General features: G+C 49.3%; 1 protein-coding gene across 2 annotated transcripts in view; it reads left to right on the forward strand.

The window, feature by feature from the left end:
- The window catches only part of SBF1 (SET binding factor 1), an 86029-nt gene that overhangs the window by 27273 nt on the left and 36065 nt on the right, over window positions 1–22691 (forward strand). The window contains exons 3-16 of one of the 2 annotated variants that reach the window (XM_034430107.3): window positions 4503–4640; window positions 4798–4926; window positions 9686–9796; window positions 11133–11156; window positions 11644–11749; window positions 11987–12119; window positions 12271–12379; window positions 13761–13874; window positions 16742–16819; window positions 17011–17124; window positions 17481–17609; window positions 17733–17831; window positions 18294–18498; window positions 19480–19592. In XM_034430107.3, the coding sequence (XP_034285998.2) occupies window positions 4503–4640; window positions 4798–4926; window positions 9686–9796; window positions 11133–11156; window positions 11644–11749; window positions 11987–12119; window positions 12271–12379; window positions 13761–13874; window positions 16742–16819; window positions 17011–17124; window positions 17481–17609; window positions 17733–17831; window positions 18294–18498; window positions 19480–19592 (1602 nt within the window). Of the gene's footprint in view, window positions 1–4502; window positions 4641–4794; window positions 4927–9685; window positions 9797–11132; window positions 11157–11643; window positions 11750–11986; window positions 12120–12270; window positions 12380–13760; window positions 13875–16741; window positions 16820–17010; window positions 17125–17480; window positions 17610–17732; window positions 17832–18293; window positions 18499–19479; window positions 19593–22691 lie in introns of both variants that reach the window. The other variant, XM_034430108.3, reaches the window with a different exon arrangement.

Here is a 22691-nt window from a genome sequence, read left to right on the forward strand (position 1 = left end):
GCCTTCAGGTGTTTTAGAAAATAGCCTTATTTATTTATTTATTTATTTATTTATTTTATGCGATTTCTATACCGCCCTACTCCCGAAGGACTCAGGGCGGTGCACAGCCAGACAATAAAACACATCCATACAAAATTTAAAAGTAGAATAAAATCAAATTAAATAATTTTGGCTCCGACAAATTTAAAACCCCGAATTGTTTAAAACCAATTTTAAAATTGAATGTATAAAATACTAAAAGATATTTAAAAATTGAAAATCTTTTATGAAAGAGGGAGAAAATTAGGCCAGGCCCGCCTGGTGAAATAATAAGGTCTTTAAAGCGCGGCGGAAGGTGCGCAGATCCGGGATCCTCCGTATCTCTGGGGGGAGCTCGTTCCAGATAGTAGGTGCCCCCACAGAGAAGGCTCTCCCCCTGGGGGCCGCCAGTTGACATTGTTTGGCCGATGGCACCCGGAGGAGCCCCTCTCTATGGGAGCGTACCGGCCGGTGGGAGGCTATTGGTGGTAGTAGGCGGTCCTGCAAGTACCCAGGTCCTAAGCCATGGAGCGCTTTAAAGGTGGTAACCAAAACCTTGAAGCACACCCGGAAGACCACCGGGAGCCAGTGCAGCTCGCACAGGAGAGGTGTTACATGGGAACGCCATGTCGCTCCCATTACCACCCACGCGGCCGCACTCTGCACCAGTTGGAGCCTCCGGGTGCTCCTCAAGGGGAGCCCCATGTAGAGAGTGTTGCAATAGTCCAGGTGGGAGGTGACAAGGGCATGAGTGACCGTGTGTAACGAGTCCCGATCCAGAAAGGGACGCAACTGGCGAATCAGGAGAACCTGATAAAAAAATCCTCCCGGTCACGGCCGTCAAGTGCTCTTCTAAAGACAGCCGTGAATCCAGGAGGATGCCCAAGTTGCGCGCCCTCTCCGTGGGGGCCAATGATTCGCCCCCAATAGTCAGTGATGGCACCAACTGACTATATCGGGACGTCGGAAACCACAGCCACTCGGTCTTGGATGGGTTGAGCCTGAGCCTATTCCTCCCCATCCAGATCCGCACGGCCTCCAGGCACCGGGACATCACTTCAAGGGCATCGTTGGGGTGGTCTGGGGTGGAGATGTACAGCTGGGTGTCGTCCGCGTACTGGTGGTACTTCACCCCAAAACCACGGATGATCTCGCCCAGCGGCTTCACATAAATGTTGAACAGAAGGGGTGAGAAGACCGACCCTTGCGGCACCCCACATATGAGGGGCCTCGGGGTTGACCTCTGCCCCCCTGTCAAGACAGACTGCGACCGGTCAGAGAGAAAGGAGGAGAACCACCGCAACACAGTACCTCCAACCCCTAAGTCTTCCAGCCGGTGCAGCATGATACCATGGTCGATGGTATCAAAAGCCGCTGAGAGGTCTAACAGGACCAGGACAGAGGAGCATCCCCTGTCCCGAGCCCTCCAGAGATCATCTACCAACGCGACCAATGCCGTTTCCGTGCTGTACCCGGGCCTGAAGCCCGACTGGAACGGATCTAGATACGTCGTTTCATCCAGGTGCTGGGGGAGCTGTTGCGCGACCACACTCTCAACAACCTTCGCAATGAAGCAAAGGTTGGAGACCGGACGATAATTTACCAACATTGCCGGGTCCAGGGAAGGCTTCTTGAGGAGAGGCCTCACCACCGCCTCTTTCAAGGCGGCGGGAAAGTCACCCTCACCCAGCGAAGCATTTATAATCCCCTGGAGCCAGCCTCGTGTCACTTCCCGGGAAGCCAGCACTAACCAGGAGGGACACGGGTCCAATAAACACGTGGTCGCGTTCAGTCTGCCCAGAATCCTGTCCACGTCCTCAGGGGTCACAGGCTCAAACTCATCCCAGATAACATTCTCAAGACCTGCCCCTGTCTCTCCCCCTGAGACTACCCAGTCGGAGTCCAAATCTTCCCGAATCTGAGTGATTTTGTCATACAGATACTGAACAAAATCCTCGGCTCTACCCTCCAAGGGGTCCTCCCGCGCTTCCTGATGGAGCAGGGAGCGGGTCACCCTAAAGAGGGCGGCCGGGCGGTTATCTGATGACACAATAAGAGCAGCAAAATAGCTACATTTCGCTGCTTTTATCGCCACTAGGTAATTCCTAATGTGGGATCTTACTAGTGTCCGGTCAGATTCAGAAAGACTGGCCCTCCAACTACTCTCTAGGCGTCTTTTCCGGGTCCAGCTTGACCCCCTCCTCTCTCTGGCAGCCCCTCAAATATTGGAACACTACTATCATGTCTCCCCTGGTCCTTCTCTTCACTGGATTAGCCATTCCCAGTCCCTGTAACCATTCTTCGTATGTTTTAGTCTCCAGTCCCCTAATCATTCTGATTGCTCTCCTCTGCACTTTTTCTAGTCTCAACATCTTTTTTATAGTGTGGTGACCAAAACTGGATGCAGTACTTTAGGTGTGGTCTTACTAGGGCTTTATAGAGTAGTATTAGTACCTCACTTGATCTTGATTGTATCCCTCTGTTAATGCAATTTAGGATTGCATTGGCTTTTTTGGCTGCCACTGCACACTGCTGGCTCATATTTAGCTGGTTGTCCACTAAGACTTCAAGATCCCTCTCACAGCCACTGCTATTAAGTTTGGTTTCACTGAGTTTATATGTGTACTGTTGGTTTTTCTTATCTAAGTGTAGGACTTTACTTTTCTCTGCATTGAATTTCATTTTGTTAGATAGGACCCAGTGTTCAAGTCTGTCAAGATCCATCTGGATCTTGAGCCTATCTTCTAGGGTGTTAGCTATTCCTGCCAGTTTAGCACCATGTTTCCCCGAAAATAAGATCCTGTCTTATATTTTTTTGGGCCCTGAAATAAGTGCTTGGCCTTATTGCCATGTACTCAAAAGCCCGATTGAGCTTATTATCAGAGGATGTCTTATTTTGGGGGAAACAGGGTATCATCTGCAAATTTGGTAAGTTCCCCTTCTGTTCCCTCATCTAAGTCATTTATGAAGATATTGAAGAGTACTGGGCCTAAGATAGAACCTTGTGGCACTCCACTGCTTACTTCTCTCCATGTAGACTTAGACCCATTAAGGACTATTCGTTGAGTACCGTTTGTCAGCCAGTTGTGAAGCCATCTGGTGGTGAAGCTATCTGTCCCACTTTTTTCTAGCTTACGAAGAAGTAGGTTGTGGTCTACTTTGTTGAATGCCTTGCTGAAGTCTAAGTATATTATGTCCACAGTATTTCACTGGTCTACTAATTTAGTCACTATGTTGAAGAATGAAATAAGATTGGTTTGGCAATGATCTGTTTTTAATAAACCTGTGCTGGCTGCTAGTTGTTAGGGTTAGGGTGTTTCCTGGGTCCCGCAATCGATGGGATCCATAGCATACCAGATCTGGTATGCATACCAGTTCTTCTGCCAGATCCAATAGGGCAGGTAGAGACTCCTGGAGAAAGGCAGTCATTCAAGTAAGTATCCATTCCTCCTTACTTCCAGGTTGGATCTCTCTTTAACAAACTTTCACCCCCTCCTCCTCATCCTTCCCTCGGGTGCTTTGAGGAATAAGTCAATCCCCTCTTCTCTGTGGCAGCCCCTCAAGGCTCCAGGAGAGCCCCCTGATAGCATACCGTTTCTGTTTGGGGAAGTGCAACTCTCTACCCCAAATGAAAGATGGAGCATCTTCAGAACAGCCGCGGGTGTGTGTGCTGCCGTGTGTGCGTGTGTGTGTATTATTCCTTCATCTCTTAGGGAGCCCCAAGTTCCCCCCCCACCCCCCAAACATTGCTGGACCCACCGTATTGGGCAATTTCCATTCAGTGCCTGACTGCCCCGCCCCCCCTTTTGTGAACAGGTGTGCCCCTTTTAGAATGCAGGCCTGGGCACAGGATGGAAACGACATTGGCCCCACCTTTGGATGGTTTCCAGCAAGAGTGGGATGAGGAATATAGCAATAGCAATGGCACTTAGACTTATATACCAATGTACAGGGCTTTACCACATTCTCTGGGTGGTTTACAGTGTCTGCATTAACCGACCTCGGAAGGATAGAAGACTGAGTCAATCTTGAGTTCAGTCAGGATCGAACTGCAGGCTGTGGGCAGAGTTTTCCTGCAATCCTCTATTCTAGCCACTGCACCATCATGGCTCCATTCTTGGCCTGCTTGACCTGTCAGAGGCTTTTGGTACCATCAGCCATGGTCTCCTTCCGGACTAGCTCCGTGGATTGGGCCGCAATGGATTGTGCTGGTTCCCCTCTTTTCTTTGGGGTCAATGCCAACCAGTGATGATTAGAGGGGAGAGGTCCCATGCTCAAGTCTTTGGGACGCTTCTGGGAGAGGGGCACCTCTTTCCTCAGGCAGAGACCTTTTCCTTGCCAAAGAAAGGATTCCCTCTCCGCGGTCAGGCGGGAGGCCCCCAGGTGGGGAAGGAAGGATCCTTGCTCTCTTTGGCTGTGGCAGGAGAACTGGCTTTCAGAGACAGAGCTGGGGGCTGCCCTAATGATGATGTCTCCTTCTGCAGTTTTGCCAGCCAAGTGGATGGCAGCTTTTCAGGGAGAGAAACCCTCCCACGTTCTTCATTGCTGTCCTGACTGACATCAACTCAGAGCGCCACTACTGTGCCTGCTTCACCTTTTGGGAGGCCATTGAAAGCGTTCAGGTAAAGAGAGGCCTTTCATCTTGAACCGTGTTTGGGGCAAGGACTCCACTGAACATGGACTAGCGCAAGGGGGATCCCACTCCCTCCACCCTGTGCTAGTCCCCGGTCGGCAGCTCAGCCAGCAAACTTAGGTAACTGGTCCTTTCTCCCCCAGCAGCTGCAGAACCGCTGGAGGAAGGAGGAAGTGGAGGAGCTGGAGGTGAGCGCCCTCGTCCATCCCTCACAGCTCTTTGCCCCGAAGAGTTTGGTGCTTGTCTCTCGGCTGGACCACACTGAGGTTTTCCGGGTAAGACTTGCTGGGCAGTTTGGCAAACCAACCTCTACCTAGGGTGGGTCACCGTGAACCACAGTTTACCGTCTGTTAGCTCTCAGCCACCTGGGCTCTCCCTTCTTATCTTTTGAATTATACTGTTAAGCATGTAGAAAGTTCAGCTTGTCCAGAACTAGGAGAGGCGTACAAAGCATTTACAAGGCTATAAAGCGTTCTGAAATGTTGGCTGTCTGAGTGATGGAGGCACCACAAAGTCACGCTGCAGAACTCTTTTTTCAGAATCCGAGCGGGAAGAAGCCCGGGGGGGGGGGGGGGACATGGGGGGGTGTTGGTCCCTGAATTCAGCCCCAACTTCGATGCCGGAATCCACCTGAAAGCAGAACCATCCATGGCTCTCCAGCCTCTCCTGAATTGCTGAGCCAAATGCAGGTTCATCCAGCGCTCTTCCAGGCTCTGCCTTCCTCTGACTTAGGAGAACTGAGTATTTTTAAAGTGCATCTCTCTCCTTCAATGGGTGTGGATAATAGCGGAGGTTTTCCTGGTTAAGATGCTGGTTTCTATGACAGTCTTGGGGGAGCCACTTGCACAGCCGATTCTGCAGCAGAGTCCTGCACTGAGCAGGGAATTAGAGGACTTGTGGGGTTCTTCCTAATTCTGTGATCAGACGATGGTACGCTGCCTCTAGACACTGGATTTAAGATACACATTTCAGCCTGAACACCTAAGGATCTGGGCCTAAGGGTGGTACCTTTTGAGAAGGAAAGACCCTTTTCCAGGGCTTTCCTTGGATCTGTAACTCCAAGTTTTTATCCTTAAGATCCCCACAACCGACACTGTAGTAAGAAATAGAAAATTATCTATTTTAGTTTTAAGATAAACTAAAATATCAGATTTGGTTCTCCTTGGTTCCTCCAGGGCAAGAGCATAACCAGACACCCCCACGTCTTAATTTGTGTAGGACCCCCACTTCACCACCTCCCTAACACCCCCGCCTGAGGCTCGTGAAATCGTGTTTGCCTGAAAGGCTTCGTTATGCCTGAGATGTTGTGCACACGCTAAAAACGCAGCCTGGCAGGAAGTGGTTAGCTTTAAGCCAAAGTAGCCCCAGCCTTCAGTTAAACAGGCCTCCCCAGGTGATTTAGGCTGAGACTAAAAACTTGTCAACAGTGGAGGAGCTCCAAAACACTGCCCTGTTTGTCCCCCAAGACTTCACCCTGCAAAGAGTGATTTAAAAAGACATGCCGGATCTCACGGCTGAATACTCCAAACACTGTTTTTCTGTTGCCCAAGCTGTGACTCCCGCTGCCATCCGGCCAGCTTGGGAAAGGCCAGTGATTGAGCGGGGAGACCAGGCAGCCCTGGAGGAACTGGGCCAGGAGAGACGCCAGGTTGGCAAACGAGTCCCCCATTGGGTTAAACATCTTTTATTTATTTCGTGGTTTTTATTTATTCTCATGTGAAAAAATAAGTATAACCCATGTAAAGTCTTTCTTCATTAACATGTGGGAGCAAATCTGTTTTTTATTTTCATTTGAATGGTATATAGAGGTGATGTAATTGGGAAAAAACTATGAAAAATTGACTATGCAATCATTTATTTAAAAAAAAATTTAACAGATGTGGGTAGTCCTCACTTAGTGACCACAACTGGGACTAGAAATTCCTTTGCTAAGTACCATGGTTGTTAAGTGAGACATCATGTGACTGCAAGTTGCAATTTCACTGCTGGTTTCTCCATTGACTCTTGTTTGTTGAAAGATGCCCGTGAAGCACACAAATGACTTTTTCCGCACCAGCATAACTTTGAATGGCCATTAAACAGGGTAGCCAATAAGCGAAGACCACCTTTATGTCATTTTCTTCTGTGAAAAGAGTACACCCTTGGCTCTAACACCTGGCTTTACCCCCTCTGGCAGAAACGACCTCAGGTAGGTATTCCTTACGACCGTCTCCTGGTCTCTGAGGTCAACAGAGGCCCTACTTCAGCTGCGTGGCGTTTGAGGCCTTTCTCACACACAGAGCCCGTTCCACATCACCCACACACAGACAGGATCTTGATGGGACTCAGATCTGGGCTTTGACCCCCCCCAGCCGCTCCAGGGCCTTCCGTTTCAACAACAGTTAACCAGGATCAAAATTCCTTTGCTATGACCACATTGGTTTTGCAATGGCAACCCTGGCCGTCCTTGTTGCGTTGTTAAGTGTGGACCAAGGAGCCCGTCGCAACTTCCTTATGGCTTCTCACAATCAGTGGGAAAGCTGGCAGGAAATTGCAGGTCTCAGGCAGCTGGTGGGCAGGCAGGTAAGGGGGCTGCTGTTTCCCAGGGGGGAGGTGTGCAGGGGTGCGTGGTGGTCAGCGTGGTGCCAGTCAGGCAAGGCTTGCAGGGGCTGCCGCAGGGTGGGGGAGGATGTGCGAGGACTCATTGCAGCGCAGGCCTGGCAGCGAGGGCTGCCAGGTTCAGGAGAGCAGAGCGGCTCCGGGCAGCGGAGTCTTTGTGCACCAAGAAGGATCTGCATAACTGTCACTGGCCCTTTCGTCTGGGGAGGCACAGCCCCGTCCAGAATCGGGGAGGAGCCGCTCATCTTGCTAGAGTTGAGCCTGACTCTGCTCCTCCCCATCCAGACCCCAAGTCAGGACCCCAGAAGAGCCTCCCTTGGGTGGGCAGAGGCAGAACTGGGATCAGGCGCCTATTAATGGCTAGTGTAGAACAAGTGAATGCAGAAGACTGCCAAGTCCTGAGGAACATGTAAAGAAGGGGCCACATGGCTCAGTTTCTCCCCGTGGCTGGAAGTCACCCGGAATACTTTATTTTTTAGTTCATTTGTTACAAATTTTAAACCAGCTGATAGCCAAAATTCTCTGGGCAGGTTTAGTTTATTAGTTTAGTTTAGTTTATTTGATTTGTATACCGCCCTACTCCCGAAGGACTCAGGGCGGTGAACAGCCAAACAATAAAATACATAGATACAAAAAATTTAAAAACCAAATAAAATCAAATTAAATCATTTTGGCCCAGACAGATTAAAACACCCCAATAATTTAAAAACAGATTAAAATTTACATATTTAAAAAGGGAAGAGATTAGGCCAAGCCCGCCTGATGGAATAGGAAGGTCTTCACAGCGCGGCGGAAGGTGCGCAGATCCGGGATCCTCCGTATCTCCGGAGGGAGCTCATTCCAGATGGTAGGTGCCCCCACAGAGAAGGCTCTCCCCCTAGGGGCCGCCAGTCGACACTGTTTGGCTGACGGCACCCGGAGGAGTCCCTCTCTATGAGAGTGTACTGGCCGGTGGGAGGCTATTGGTGGTAGTAGGCGGTCCCGTAGATAACCAGGTCCTAAGCCATGGAGCGCTTTAAAGGTGGTAACCAAAACCTTGAAGCGCACCCGGAAGACCACCGGGAGCCAGTGCAGCTCGCGCAGGAGAGGTGTTACATGGGAGCACCATGTCGCTCCCATTACCACCCGCGCGGCCGCACTCTGCGCCAGTTGGAGCCTCCGGGTGCTCCTCAAAGGGAGCCCCATGTAGAGAGCATTGCAATAGTCCAGGCGGGAGGTGACGAGGGCATGAGTGACTGTGCGTAACGAGTCCCGATCCAGAAAGGGACGCAACTGGCGAATCAGGTGAACCTGATGAAAAATCCTCCCGGTCACAGCCGTCAAGTGCTCTTCTAAAGACAGCCGTGAATCCAGGAGGATGCCCAAGTTGCGAGCCCTCTCCGTGGGGGCCAATGATTCGCCCCCAATAGTCAGCGATGGCGTCAACTGACTATATCGGGACGTCGGAAACCACAGCCACTCGGTCTTGGATGGGTTGAGCCTGAGCCTGTTCCTCCCCATCCAGATCCGTACGGCCTCCAGACACCGGGACATCACTTCAAGGGTATCGTTGGGGTGATCCGGGGTGGAGATGTACAGCTGGGTGTTGTCAGCGTACTGATGGTACTCCACCCCGAAACCACGGATGATCTCGCCCAGCGGCTTCACATAAATGTTGAACAGGAGAGGCGAGAGGACCGACCCTTGCGGCACCCCACATATGAGGGGCAATAAATCATACTAAAGTTCGGTTTGAACAAAAACTGAGAAAGTACTGTAAAATGCAAAATAAAAGGAGCCATCTAGGCAACCGCAAAGCAAAGTATAAAGCAACATGAATTAAATGCAAGTCAGATACAAGTAAAAACAGCTTTAAAAGCTTAGAAAAAGGGGAACCAATGCAGTACGCTTCCCCTGAGTCCCAGGCCTTGAGACCGTTCAGAATTATTATGCCAACCTATGATAAATGCTGATTTGATTTAGAGTGAATTGTCAAAGGCTGTGCAGAGAGAGAGTCATACCGTGTAAGCTTCTGGATGCCTGGCATCTTCCTCTTCCTCCTCCTCCTCCTCCTTCTCCTCCTCCTCCTCCTCCTCCTCCTAGGAGCCCAGGTGTTCAGATTTCCACCTGAAGCCCAGGGAGGTGCTGCTGGCTTAAGCCTCGGATGGATTGGAATGGGTGGAAGCTGCTGAAGGGCAGGCTCCCTCCCTTCCTTCCTTCCTTCCTTCCTTCCTTCCTTCCTTCCTTCCTTCCTTCGTTCCTTCCTTCCTTCCTTATTGCTGGGCTTGCCCCTGGTTCAAAGCACTTTCTCTGAGCCCTTTGCAAAGTGAATGCTTTCCTGGGAGAGCACCCTGTTGCTGCTGCTGAGCCTTGTCTCTCCCATCAAGGTGGTCCTTGCTTCTGATGGGTGCCTTCTGCTGAGCCCCACCACCCCCTTATGTCCTTTGCTCCCCACAGAACTGCCTGGGGCTGATCTACACCATTTACGTGGACGGACTGAGCACCTCTCTAGAGACCGTGGTTGGGAATCTCCTGACGTGCACCATCCCCATTACGGGGGGCTCCCAGGTGAGTTCCACATCTGCCCCACATGGTTGACCCTCCAGTGACCTATGCCCAGGGCAGAGCGAGTCTTTTGGGTAGAGGGAGGGGTATGCTTGCCCAGGCACACCTCACTTCTCTTCTGTTGGTCAACATTGCTGTGGTTCTGAAAGGCTGATGCATAGCAGCACGGAGGGTTTCTCCAGACCAGGCACTGAGGAAAGCCAGGGGTGGGGTGGGGTGGGGTGGGGGTGGGGTGGCTGTAATGACTGGCTGGCTGGCTGGCTGGCTGGCTTCCTTCCTGCAGGGGAGTTTGGCTCTTTCACTGCCTTTGCGGCCTTTTCAGGGACCAAATGTCTTTTTGCATCTGGGTCTTCATTTTTCATTAGAGGGGCTTCTATTTATTTATTTTATTTATTTGATTTTTATACCGCTCTTCTCCTACTGGACTCAGGGCGGTGAACAGCCAAGAATAAAAACATTCACATACAAAATTTAAGATTAATTTTAAAAGAATTAAACAAGTTTTGGCCCGGTATAAAATTTAAAACACCTCAACTAACATCAATTTATAAATTAAAAGTATCTAAAAATATCTAAGGGGGGGGGGGCGGTCAAGCCAGCCCAGCTTGATGAAATAAAAAAGTTTTAAGGGCACGGCGAAAAGCACGGAGATCTGGGATCCTATGTATCTCCGGGGGCAGGTTGTTCCAAAGGACAGGTGCTGCCACAGAGAAGGCCCTCCCCCTGGGGGTTGCCAGCCGACATTGCCTGGCCGACGGCACCCTGAGGAGTCTCTCTCTGTGGGAGCGTACTGGCTGGTGGGAGGCTATCGGTGGCAGAAGGCGGTCCCGTAAGTACCCAGGCCCTAAGCCATTCTAAAATGTATGTATTGTTTATTAACTCACCGGTTTAATTTATTTTATTTGTTATTTGCCAAAAATAACACAGCAGCTATATTCTGGTTTGTTTATTTAATTTCTATAGCCACCCATCTTAAAAGTGGCTGTGGTTTGCTTGGGAGGGTTCCAGAGAGCTAGAGAAAGGCAGCGATGGGCATCTGTGTGCCACAAGTGGGAGCCGGAGCTCCCTGGGGGCAAGGCTGCTCTGGCCTTTCTCTGCCTTCTGCATAGCTTGCAGCAGCCTTGCCCACCCCCCAGAACTCTCTTGGTAGGCAGGCTCTTCTGGGGGCTGTCACAGTTAGTGCCCTCCTCCTCCTTCCCCCCCCGCCCCCGCTTTGTGCTGCTGCCTTGTGGCCCTCTGCTGTGTGTGTGTGCTTGCTGCCTCTTTGTCGCTTGGCCATCAGTCTGTGTTGTGCTGTGTTTCTAACTGACTGTGCTGTTTCTGTCTGTCTCTATCTCAGCCTGACCTGGATGACGAAGCAGCGGTATGCACGACTTTTCTCTCCTCGGGGCTGCCTTCTTCCCCAAAAGGAGGCCTGGGGGGCTCCAGGAGCAGCTCCCTGGCCCCTTTGGCGTGTGCTAGGGAGAGAGAGGATGTGTGAGGCTGGGGGAAGGCAGGCAGGGTGTTCAGCTGGAAACTGAGCCAGACTGGACCTTCTGCTGCAGGGCCAAGAAGGGGCCGGTGAGCATCCTCGGGGCCTGGAATTCTCCAGGGGCAGACCACACAGGCCCTTTCCTAGCCACGGGACTGAGCAGCAACCAGCCATCATGGCTTTGCATCTGATGGGGCGAGACATGTTTTTCAGCACACCTGAGAACTTCTCTGGAGTCCTGCCAGGTTGCCTTTCAGACTTCAGCCGCTCCTGTGACAGGAGGAAGGGCCAAGAGCTGATTTCCCACCAGCTTTGGGTCTTCGGCCTCTGCAGCCTTTGACCCTGGGGCCTTGTCTTTCTCTCCCCTCCCTTGTTGCAGAGGACGATTTCCCTTGGTGCAGGCGACAGGCAGGTGATCCAGACGCCCATCAGCGACTCTCTCCCTGTCAGCAACTGCAGCGTGGCTCTCCTCTTCCGGCAGCTAGGTGAGGCCACTCAGGCTGTTCAGGGATAGCTCCGTTCTTGGCCCTCCATGCTGCTGCTCTTGGGAGAACTGTCCCCAGGGTCCAGAAACCTCAAGGCGGTTGGTCCTGGGAGGCTGCAATGTCTCCAGATAAGAAAGAGGCTCTGTCGGAGGGAGGAGGGAGGGTCCTTCAGTTGGTGGCTGCGTCCCAGTGCAGGAGGTCCCGTGGCGAGCCTGAGAGACCATCCTTTTCCTCCAGGAATCACGAACGTGCTGATTCTCTTCTGTGCGGCCCTGACTGAGCATAAGATCCTCTTCCTCTCCAGCAGCTACCAGAGGCTGACCGATGCCTGTCGTGCCCTGCTTGCCCTCCTCTTTCCCCTGAAGTACAGGTCAGTAAAGAGAGACTCAGGCGGCTGGAGCTCCTCAGCCCCTAGCAGGTCACATTCTGCCCTGAGCTGCAGCCGCCGCCGCTCTTGGACTAAGTGGGTCTCAAGGAGCCGTAGAGCCTTTCCTTGAGAGGGTCTGCTTTCTCTGTTACAGCTTCACATACGTGCCCATCCTGCCAGCTCAGCTGCTGGAGGTCCTCAGCACACCCACCCCCTTCATCATTGGGGTCAGCTCCGTCTTCCAGTCAGAGACCCAAGAGCTGGTGAGTGGAGAGTCCGCCTGGGCATTGGGAAGCATGGCAGACCTGGGATTAGGAGCCCAGGCTTTGGGACAGGCTGAGTTTTCTAGTGGGCAGCTCCTTTCTCTGTTCCTGCTTTCTGGGAGGGCATTCGCTCTTCTCCTGAGCTGCCCTCTGGGCAGGGCTTTTTCTACACAGGTACTCTTGACGTAACAACCATTCAAAGTTTGCCAGTGCTGAACAAGTGGTATTTATGACCAGCCCTTGAAACTCCAGCTAGCCACGGGGCCCCTCCAGTCATAGGATCGCAACTCTGGCACTCGACAGATCTCCCACCCGCCATCTACTCATGAGCCTCCGGCCACCTGTAGCTTCCTGCTGGCTTCTCCATTGACTTTGCTTGTTGCAAGCCAGAAGGAAGTTGCAAGTTGTGGTCACGTGAGGTCCTTGCTTAAAGACAGCAACAGAAGAGAACTACTGAAACCTGTTGCAAAAATGCATTACAATGCGCAGGACTCTTTAGCTTAGATGAAAGATTGGGGTGAATACACAGGCTGGGATAAGAACATGAAAATAGCCCTGTTGGATGAAGCCAAAGCCCAGCTTGATGCAGCCCTCGGTTTCTCACAGTGGCCGGCCAGATAGCTTTGTGGTGCTAATGAGGAGGTGGGCTGCCCCTTTCCTATCACCCTTCCCCTGCAGTGGGTCTCTGGAGGGAGGCTGCCCCCAGCTGGAGGTGACATGGAGACTGAACGCCTGGAAACCTCCCTGAATTCATCCAGTCCCCTCAAAAGCCCCCAATTATTTAATCTTCACCCTGTTTTGAGGAAATGAGCGCAGGGTGAAGCAGTTTCCCTCTCATCTGCTCCAAATCTCCTTCCGGTCAGCTTCACGGAGGCCCTTGTCCTGGGGATGTAACGGAGGAAACTTTCACCATGCCTGGGGGGTGGATTGACATCCAGGGCTCAGCCATCCAGGGAGACCGGGGAGGCCGGGGGGGGGGGGGGGCAGCGAGCGTGCACGTAGAAAATTCATAGAAGATGAAAGGTAACATTTCCTTACCGAATTTGGCCTCACAAAACGTGGCGGTGTTGGTCTCTGACTGGCAGTGAAAGGAAAGCCGATTCAGGGAAGAAACAGTAGTTGGCAGCAGCCAAATTGCCATGACTGTATTTTGCCTTGAGTGCCATGGATACCAGCGGCAGAGCTAGCCACGCTTTGGGCTTAATCCCATAAGAGCCAGTTTGGCCCTCTGGGAGCACCAAAGGGATCGCGTTCTGGGCTCTTGTGTTCTCCTCCTGCCCCTTTCTGGGAAGAAGTTCTGGGTCCTGCTTATGGGGAAACTTTGAGTTAGTTGGGCCCGGCGGAGGCTGTGGACGTGAGAGGCCTTTGTCACTTTTCCCAGCTGGACGTAATCATCGCAGATCTCGACGGAGGGACGGTCACCATCCCAGAGTGCATCCACATCTCTTTGCTGCCTGAGCCTCTCCTCCATCAGACGCGTGAAGCCCTCTCGATGGTAAGTGTTTCTCCCAAGGGGTCTGTAGAACCCTGTCCGAGTGGGAGTAAAAGCGGGCAGGGGCACAACGTAGATGGGGGGACACCGAAGGCGCCGCCATGCCCAGTGCTTTGTTCCTGAGCACAGGGAGCTTTGATCCTCAGAAGCCATTTCTGCAGGAGGCAGCTGGTGCTAAGGGGAACATCCCTCGTTCTCTGCCTAATACTGGACCAAGGACGGGTTACAGCTGCTCGCTTTCAGAAGCTGTTTGGAGTCGTATAATTGGTGGCAGGATCGGGTGTTTTTCTACTTTTAGAGAGCTGTAGGGTGGTTTTTAATTCTGTTTATTTCTTTGGGGAACATTTGTAAATTTTCAAGGTATTTTTGCTCAGCTGTCTTACATAAATTGCTGGACATATAAGGTGGTTCATAAATTCTTTTTAAAAACTGTCACCAAGTTGATTAAAACAAAATTAAAGTAAATCATTAAAGCAAAGTAATGGAATCTCTGTTTAAGATATTTTCCCCCATACCTTTCTGAAAGAGTTGAGAAAACTTTTGGCTTCAGATTAATAGGTTGTTTCAAACAAAGCAAACTTGAAATTAATGTTTTAGTCTGGTAAAACCAGAATACAGTTGTGCCTACATATGTAACATTTATACCCATCATACTATTCACTTTTGGGGTAATACAGAAAAGGACTGAAAATAATAAAAACACATGACAAAGAAAAGGAAATACAGGTAACGTCTCTCCATACCTTCCCTTCCTTGCCAACCATCTTTGTTGCAATTACACTCATAAATGTCTTCATTAACTTTTGTTTTGTAATTCTTCCTTCTTTTTCAGGATCTCCTCAATTCCATCCAACCACAACTTTTGAGATTCTCTTTTCCCTCAGCTGATTCTCTTTTTCTTCCTGTATTTCTTTTAATCAATTTAATCCTCGTTTTTTCTCGAGGTTAGCAAACCACCCTAGCATGCTCTCCATTACCTTCAACATCCAATCCACATTTATTCATCCCTTGTTCATTCTTGGCACCACTTCTGTGTCAAGAAATAGCATTTAGCTGTGAAGTGGTGGGACGAGGACCCCTCTTGGCTTGCAAGCGAATCCCTCGATTCAAGATTCTCTCTCTCTCTGCATTTTTTCTGTAATCCAAATTGTCAATTTTGTCATCTCAGCCAGCTCCACCAACTTCACCATTTATTCTTTCATTACAAGTAACATCAAATCTTTCCACCACTGTGCATATTGAAATCATGCTGCTGTTATTTTAGTTATATATAAAATAGACAGGACCCAAAGCGCCAACTATACAGAGTGGCCTCAGAGTCAGTCCAGCACAGAGTGCAGGGTGTAATTTGCAGGCAGGAAGAGCCTATCCTGGATGGCACAGCCAGATGGCTGACATTCAGTGCAGGAACATTTGCCCAGAATGTGCACAGAATAAGGCCCCTTGGAACATCTGCACCTATCTGGCTTTCCAGGAGGGCCTATAGATCTGGGCTCTGCTGGCTGCCCTACTGGGGGGCACCCTGTGCTGGAGGGGGAACATTGAGAGAGAGATAAAAGTCCACCACTGCACTGTTCATCTTCTTGTTTTTTAGCCTTTATTTAATTATTGTTAATTTTAATATTTATGCTTTTGAATCATTGTTAGCTACTTTGGATAGTGAGATGGGCAGGTGACAAATTTAATAAATGAATGAATAAATACACGGGTCAGAAAAATCCTTTGATAAAATTTCAACTTTGGAAATCTTAGGACCCACATTTTTGAGATCCAATCATATCTATTCTTGAAAACGATATATTCCTTTCTGAAAAATAACTACAATCTCTAGAATTGCCACTTTTTCTGTCTCCATTAATGCTGAATTATCCAACAAAATTTTAAAAATCTGATGTTCTGTATAATAGCGGAGAAGTCATTCCATTCTAATCTGCAATTTTTACAGGGAAAACTTGTGAATTGTTTTATAAGTTGTTTGTAAAGGTTGCTTTAAGTTGTTTGGGGTGCAGAGTCTCAAAACCTAAATTTCAATTCCATGTAATTCAACTTTCGCCCCAATAAATCTGCTACATTCATCACTCAATACACGTTCTGGTTTTAATTGGGGATTAACATGTAAAACCACTCAGGTTTTATTTTTTAAATCGTGCCGAAATACATTCTTCCCAAAGTTTTGCAAGTCAAGTATTTTATATCTTTCTTCCTAATAAGAACCTCGTGTAAGCTAATTATGCCTTGTTTTAATTTTTTTAAAGAGTGAAACTTTTCCCCCCTTTTCTGAGGAGCACATTTGTTCCATTTATGTTCCACGTTTCCAGAAGAAGGAAAAATGTCTTTGTATAATAACATACTGTGGTCCAGAAGTGAGAAATATTTCCCTTAAGGCTCAGGGTGCCTGAGGGAGGCAGTGGATGAGCCCCAGCCAGGAAAGAGTAAGCACGTCACTTTTAGCCTCTTTTTATTAACTGCACAGAAAGTGGACAAGGAGAACTTTTAAGCCACAGGACGGGGACAGTTGAAAGGACACCTCGCCTTGTGTCCAGTGCAGTTGGCTTGGGGCCCTCGAACAACCGAATGGGCGGAATCACTTTCTCTGAGACTGCTGTAGAGAGTAAGGAAGGTGATCTCGGTCTAAATAGACAAAAACTGATACCTTGGCAAAAAGGCGCTTTTTTCAAGGTCCAGGTGACATTTGGGCATGGGTCAGGCAGGCAGCTCCCTGATTTCACTGGAGTGTAAGAAGGGGGAAGAGGTACAGCACAATCAGACATGTAAGTTGTGTTTGCTTTACAAGTTGTGGCCCTGGAGAGAGGGCGATGGGGGGGACCCCACCCCCCATTTGAACAAATTCACTGACTTTGTCCGAGCAGGTCTTGGACCCAGAGTTGGAGATGGCAGATCTGGCCTTCCCACCCTCCACCATCTCTGCTTCCTCCCTCAAGATGCAGGTAAATGAGAGCCCTTTGCAGAAGATCTGGTTTGCTTGGCTTTGGGCTTCTCCGTCCCAAGTCTTCCGTGGGCTGCAGGGATGCTCAATGCACAGTGCTGCAAAGGGGCTGCGGGATGCAGGGGTCTTTCAGGACCACGGCTGATTCTCCCTGTTCACCTCTGACCTTCTCCCTTGCCTGTCTGGCTGCAGGATAAGGAGATCCGGGCAGTCTTCCTCCGCCTGTTTGCCCAGTTGCTGCAGGGCTACCGCTGGTGCCTGCACATCATCCGTATTCACCCGGAGCCAGTCATTCGCTTCCACAAAGTAAGCTGCAGAGGAGGGTGGTCAGAGAGAGCAGCCATGGGGGCGAATTCTCTCTGGCCCACCCAGCATAGAAAGCTTGCTCAGGGGGGCCTTTAGTGACATGTCCCAGGTGTCCAACACCTATGAGTGGGTGATGGAGTTAAGGTTCCAGGATTTTATGCCCACAGGGTGGAAGGTGGGGTGGGGGGGGGGTTCTTTCATCAGGAATGGAAGTTCCCTCATCCAGAGCTGGGATGGGTCCATTTCTCAGTCAGGGTGATGGATTCCGCAGTCTCAGGAGAGGGCTGTCCTGAGGGCCTCTGGCCTTCTCCCTCAGTACAGGCCCTCTTCCCAGGCTTCTCTCTCCCTTGCTGCAGGTCGCCTTCCTCGGGCAGAGGGGGCTGGTGGAAGACGAGTTCCTCCCCAAGGTGCTGGAGGGCATGGCCTTTGCAGGCTTTGTGACCGAGAGGGGGCCCCCCTACAGGGAGACGGACTTGTTCGATGAGGTGAGAGGCTTGTGCGGAAGGACTCTGAGCACCCCCTCCATGCTCCAGCTGATTGGTGAGTTGTGTGCGTGCACGCACATTAGAGTGCTTAAAGAAAACCTTCCTTTCTTTCCTGTTTCTTAGCTTGTGGCCAGTGAAGCCAAACGGATGCAGGCCGATGAAGGAAAGAAGGCAAAGGTTCTACGCCACGTCAAGGAACTGGCAGAGCAGCTCTACAAAAATGTATGCCGACATAGCCCTGGGTGTAAGGAAGTGTGCTAGCCCTGCAGTCAGATGCCCTCCATGGCATCTTTGCACCCCTCCTCCTCCCCGGAGAGCACCAGCATCTCCTGTTTTGTTCCTGCTTTAAGGATTGGGCAGGGGATGCAGGCCCTGCACTGCATAAGTGCTTGGCTGGGATTCCCCCCACCCCCCCCGGTGTCTCACACAGACTCCGAATGAGTGGATTGCTTTTTGGCATCCAGCCATACATCCCTGTTCTTGCTGAGGCAAGTCTTGTCAAGCAGACCGTCCCGTTATGACAAATCAGTCTGCCTGATTCTGTCGGGGGCAGGAGAGATGCTGACCTTGGCTGGACATTTGGAGAAACTTCTTGAGGGCTCAACTTGCTTGGGTGGTGATGAGCTTTGGTCCTAGCACAGGCAGCTGCTGTCCTTGACCTCTGCTGCCGCCTCTGTTGTCCAGGAGAACCCTTACCCAGCAGTGACGATGCATAAGGTACAGAAGCCCACGGAGGGCTGCCACCTGCGTCTGCACCAGAGGCCGTTCCCGCATTTGGACGAAGGGACCATCCAGTGGATTGTTGATCAGGCCACGGCCAAACAGCAGACAGCACCTCCTTTGGTGAAGGCGGAGAAGAAAGCCATGGTGCCATCTGGGCCACCCCTGGGTACGTGGGTGCCAGCCGCTGGTGCCGAGACGGTTGGAGCCCTGGGGTAGCGTGGCCCCTTGGTGAATTCAGAGGCTCCCTTGTTGGAGCATGTCTCCAGGCCGAGTCTATGGGCAGCTGGAAGGCCTTTAGAAAAATGACTGATGATGGGAGAGGCCCTGAGGAGATCTCAACCCAGCCTAACTCTCTGGGGCAATGGAGAAAAGTAGGATATAAATCTAAAGCATGAATTGATAACTAAAAGGATCAGCTTGAGTCAGAGGGTGCCAAGTTCTTAAAGAGATGGTTGGCCTTACCTTCTGCATGCAGGGTGGGTTTCAGAGGCCCCGATATTCCCTTTAGACAACTTCTGCTGGGTTTAATAAGACAGGAGCCCCGAGGCAGGATCCAGTAAGGACCTTCTCGCCTTCTGGGTTATACCGTGGTCATCAAAAAGTCCCCAGTGGCCAGGAGAGGAATTGCCCAGCGCCACTGCAGCTCCTCGGCAGATGCCCCCGTCTCAGGAGATGCAGTGCTACCATCTGGATTAGCGTCACTTCTTGCTGGTCTAGAACTGGTGACAGCAAATTCTTTGGATGGCCTTTTATTCCACTCTCACTGCCAGCTTTGTAATGACCTGGTTTCACCTTCCCTGCCTTCATTCTGAACTCTGAAACCTCCGTATTCCCCAGCCGTTCCTATCGAAGGAGCTGCTCTCCTCTCCTGACTGTTGCCTCTGTCTGCATCTTTGCCAGCTCCACAGTCTCCTTTTTGAGCTTCAGAAAAAGGAGGTGGTGGAGCTTTGAAAAGTTGCAGGAAAGAGCAGCTCAAAGAGAAATTGCAAAGCAAGGAGGCTCTTGAATGCCCCTGCTGGCCTGGATGAGGCGAAGATGCTGCTGGCTGTTCTCATGCCCAATTTTGGCCCAGGTGGTGCCCTGGAGGCAGGCAGAAGGGGTGCTTTCCCGGGACCTCCAAACAGAGGCTGGCTTTTCTCCCTTCCAGGGACCCTCATGGAGCGGAACGGGATGCTGCTGACCAACAGTGCCCGTCGACTGGAGGTGGTCAGGAACTGCATCTCCTTTGTCTTTGAGAGCAAGATGCTAGAAGCCAAAAAAGTGAGAACCGGGGGGTGGGGGGATGGGGGGGTGGGGTGGGGCTCCCAAAGCACCCTCCTTCCCTTCACAAGGGTGAGGCCTATGCCGAGGTTGAGATTTTCCAACAGAAGCGTGTAATGTTAGAGTGCATTTTTGTTAGAGTTTGCAGCAATCCAACCAGCACACAAGTAAAGAATTAAGCAGGATTCATTTATATAAGAAACTTCTTTATATACAATACCATACAGCAGAAGCCAGAACCAGAACTCAAAATCCAGAAGTACAGATCAGTGAACTTAAGCCACACCCAGGCTCCGAGCTGTCTGGGTCACCAAACAGTCCCCATTGGCTGATCTGTTACCATGTCTGTTCCAATTCATGAACCCTCATACACTGACACTCCTCCTTTCATGACTGAAATAGACATAAAACCAAATAATATTCTTCCCATGGTGCAGTCCATCCAATGGCTTGGTCATTATATCTGCCAGATTGTCCTCTGAAGAACAGTGAAGCAAGCTAATTAATTTACATTTGATGGTTTCTTTGACATTACAGTATTTAATATCCACATGCTTGCTTCTATTCTTTACTCTGTCACCTGTAGCCATTTTAATGCAAGCAGCATTATCCTCAAACACCGTTACAGCTTCAGTTACTTTTACGTTTAAATCCGTTAACAGCTGTACGTACCAAGTTACCTCTCAGCAAAGCTCAGACAGAGCAATAAATTCTGCCTGTGCCATAGAAATGGCTACAGTTGTTTGTTTTCTGGACTTCCAACCAATTAAAGTCCCTTCAAACAATACCATAATCCCAGAATTAGACTTTCTGGTTTTTACATCATTGGCATAATCACTGTCAACACAACATTTTAATTTCGATTCTTCAGAGACCTGTATTTGAAGATCCAAGTTCCCAGTTCCCTTCAAATACCTGAGAATCCTTTTTATACCGATCCAATGCAATTGCGTTGGTGCAGTAGCGACTTAAGATGCTTATTGCACAAGCTATGTCTGGTCTGGACTACTGTGACAGATACAACAAGCTCTGTATTGCAGACTGATATATCTCTTGATCGCAGGCTTCACTTTTGTCCTCCCCCAAATTGTTGTGAAAATCTGTGCTCATAGGTGTTGAAGCAGAATTACAATCCTTCATGTCGTATCTCTTCAACAGCTGTTCAATTTTCCTTCTTTGACTGAAAACATAATGACCTTTCTCAGTTTTTTGTATCTCTACACCGAGATAGTTTTTATTTCTCCCAAATCTTTTGATTCAAATTTTTTTCTCTAATTGATTAGCAAATTCTTTTACCTGTGACAAATCCTTTGCAATGAAACAAAGACCATCCACAAATGCTAATAGACAATCCCCACTTTGTAACTTTCCAGTATATATGCAACCATCAGCCTTGCAACTCTTGAACCCAAGACCCTTCAATGTAGTATCTAAACAGATATTCCCATTCCTGGCTGACTGCTTCAGCCCATAAATGGCCTTGCTCAATTTATATACAGTATAGAATAGAATAGAATAACAGAGTTGGAAGGGGAGGTCTTATGTTAGGCTTTTTACTTTCATATCCTGGTGCTTGAACCATGTAAAGTTCTTCCTCTAATTCTGCATTGAAGAATGCTGTGGTTATATCAAAATGCCAAATTTTATGTCCACATGCCACTGCCAACGCTAGTGCCAACCTTATGCTTTCGCTCTTTACAGTTGACATGAATACCTCATCATAGTGCACATTTTTCCTTTGTGAAAAACCTTGTGCCACTAACCTTGCTTTATATTGTACCTCATTGTTGGGCAGTACTTTCTTTTTGTATACCCATTTACATCCTACGGCTTTGCAACCTTGTGGCAAAGACATAGATGTGAACACTTTACATTCACCCATGGATTTCATTTCTTTGTCCATGGCTTTTTTCCATTTTACTTATTCAATTTTGGGTAATGCCAATATTTCCTGATAGTTTCTTGGCTCATACCTCATATTACAGAGCTTAACCTCACCAGTAGAATACCTGTCAGGTGGAATCCTCTTATTCCATCACTCTGACCTGTGTGGCATTGACTGCTCTTGTGTTTCAACCCTCTCTTGCTTCATATCTGAGTCATCATCTTCTCTTGGCTCCTTTTCTTGTTCTTTTTCTGTTTCTCCTCCCTGAACGCTGACACCAACATTAAGTGAGTTACTGGCACTAAGTGGGTCACTGTCACTAAGTGGGTCATTCCAAACATTTGCATCAATTCTGTTCCAATTTTGCTCTGCAAAGCTAGCAGATCTGGAAATGTCTTCTTTTGCTCCCATCGCTAAAGCGATAGCTCTTTGAGCCAGGCTCAGAGCCTGTAAACCTAAGCTTCCTAGCCTTCGGTTGACCTTTTCTCCTGATTGCCTTTGGAATATGCACCCATGCATTGTTTCCAAAAACTCTTAAATGTGCCAGAGATGGCTTTCTCTCATATAGCACTGCATATGGAGTATTATTAATAGAGGAACTCCACAGCCTATTGATTAAATAATTAGCAGTCAACATGGCTTCACCCTAGTACAGGGGTAGGCAATTGTGGCTCTTTTACAACCTGTGGCACACATAATATGTTACTAAACTTTTCTTGCAGACATGGAATCAGCACACTGCCTTTTTCAGTGATTTAGCTTTCTGGCCATTTGCTAAGGCTACTGCATCACCTCCAGCTGGATCCATTCTGTAAAACAATTTTGAATTATTAATAATTGTTTGACTAACCCCACTGTCAATTAACCATTTGTCTCTGCTATTTCAATAGCTAACTTTTGCAACAGCAGCTTGTCCATCTGTTTTTCTTCCTTGCAAGCAGTCTTTCTTTGTAGAAAATCTTTGCTGGGCTCTGTGGTCTTTGCAGACATCTTGTCTGTTGCTTTTTTCCCTCTGCTCCTTGGGCCCCCACCTCAGGAATTCATCCTCGTGGCTTTTTCTAAAATGGTGTTTGTTTTCTTCAGAAAGCAAACAGGCTTTAAAGGCTTCCATTCTTAAGTCCTGTTCTGGTTTGCACTCAACAATGGCTGAAACAATGTCCCATGTTTCATCAAGACTATTTAATACCAACAGCACCTTCTGAGGTTCAGGAATC

The sequence above is a fragment of the Pantherophis guttatus genome, chromosome 7, assembly GCF_059756535.1.
Source record: "Pantherophis guttatus breed Tessera chromosome 7, ASM5975653v1, whole genome shotgun sequence".
In the NCBI taxonomy this organism is placed as follows: Eukaryota; Metazoa; Chordata; class Lepidosauria; order Squamata; family Colubridae; genus Pantherophis; species Pantherophis guttatus.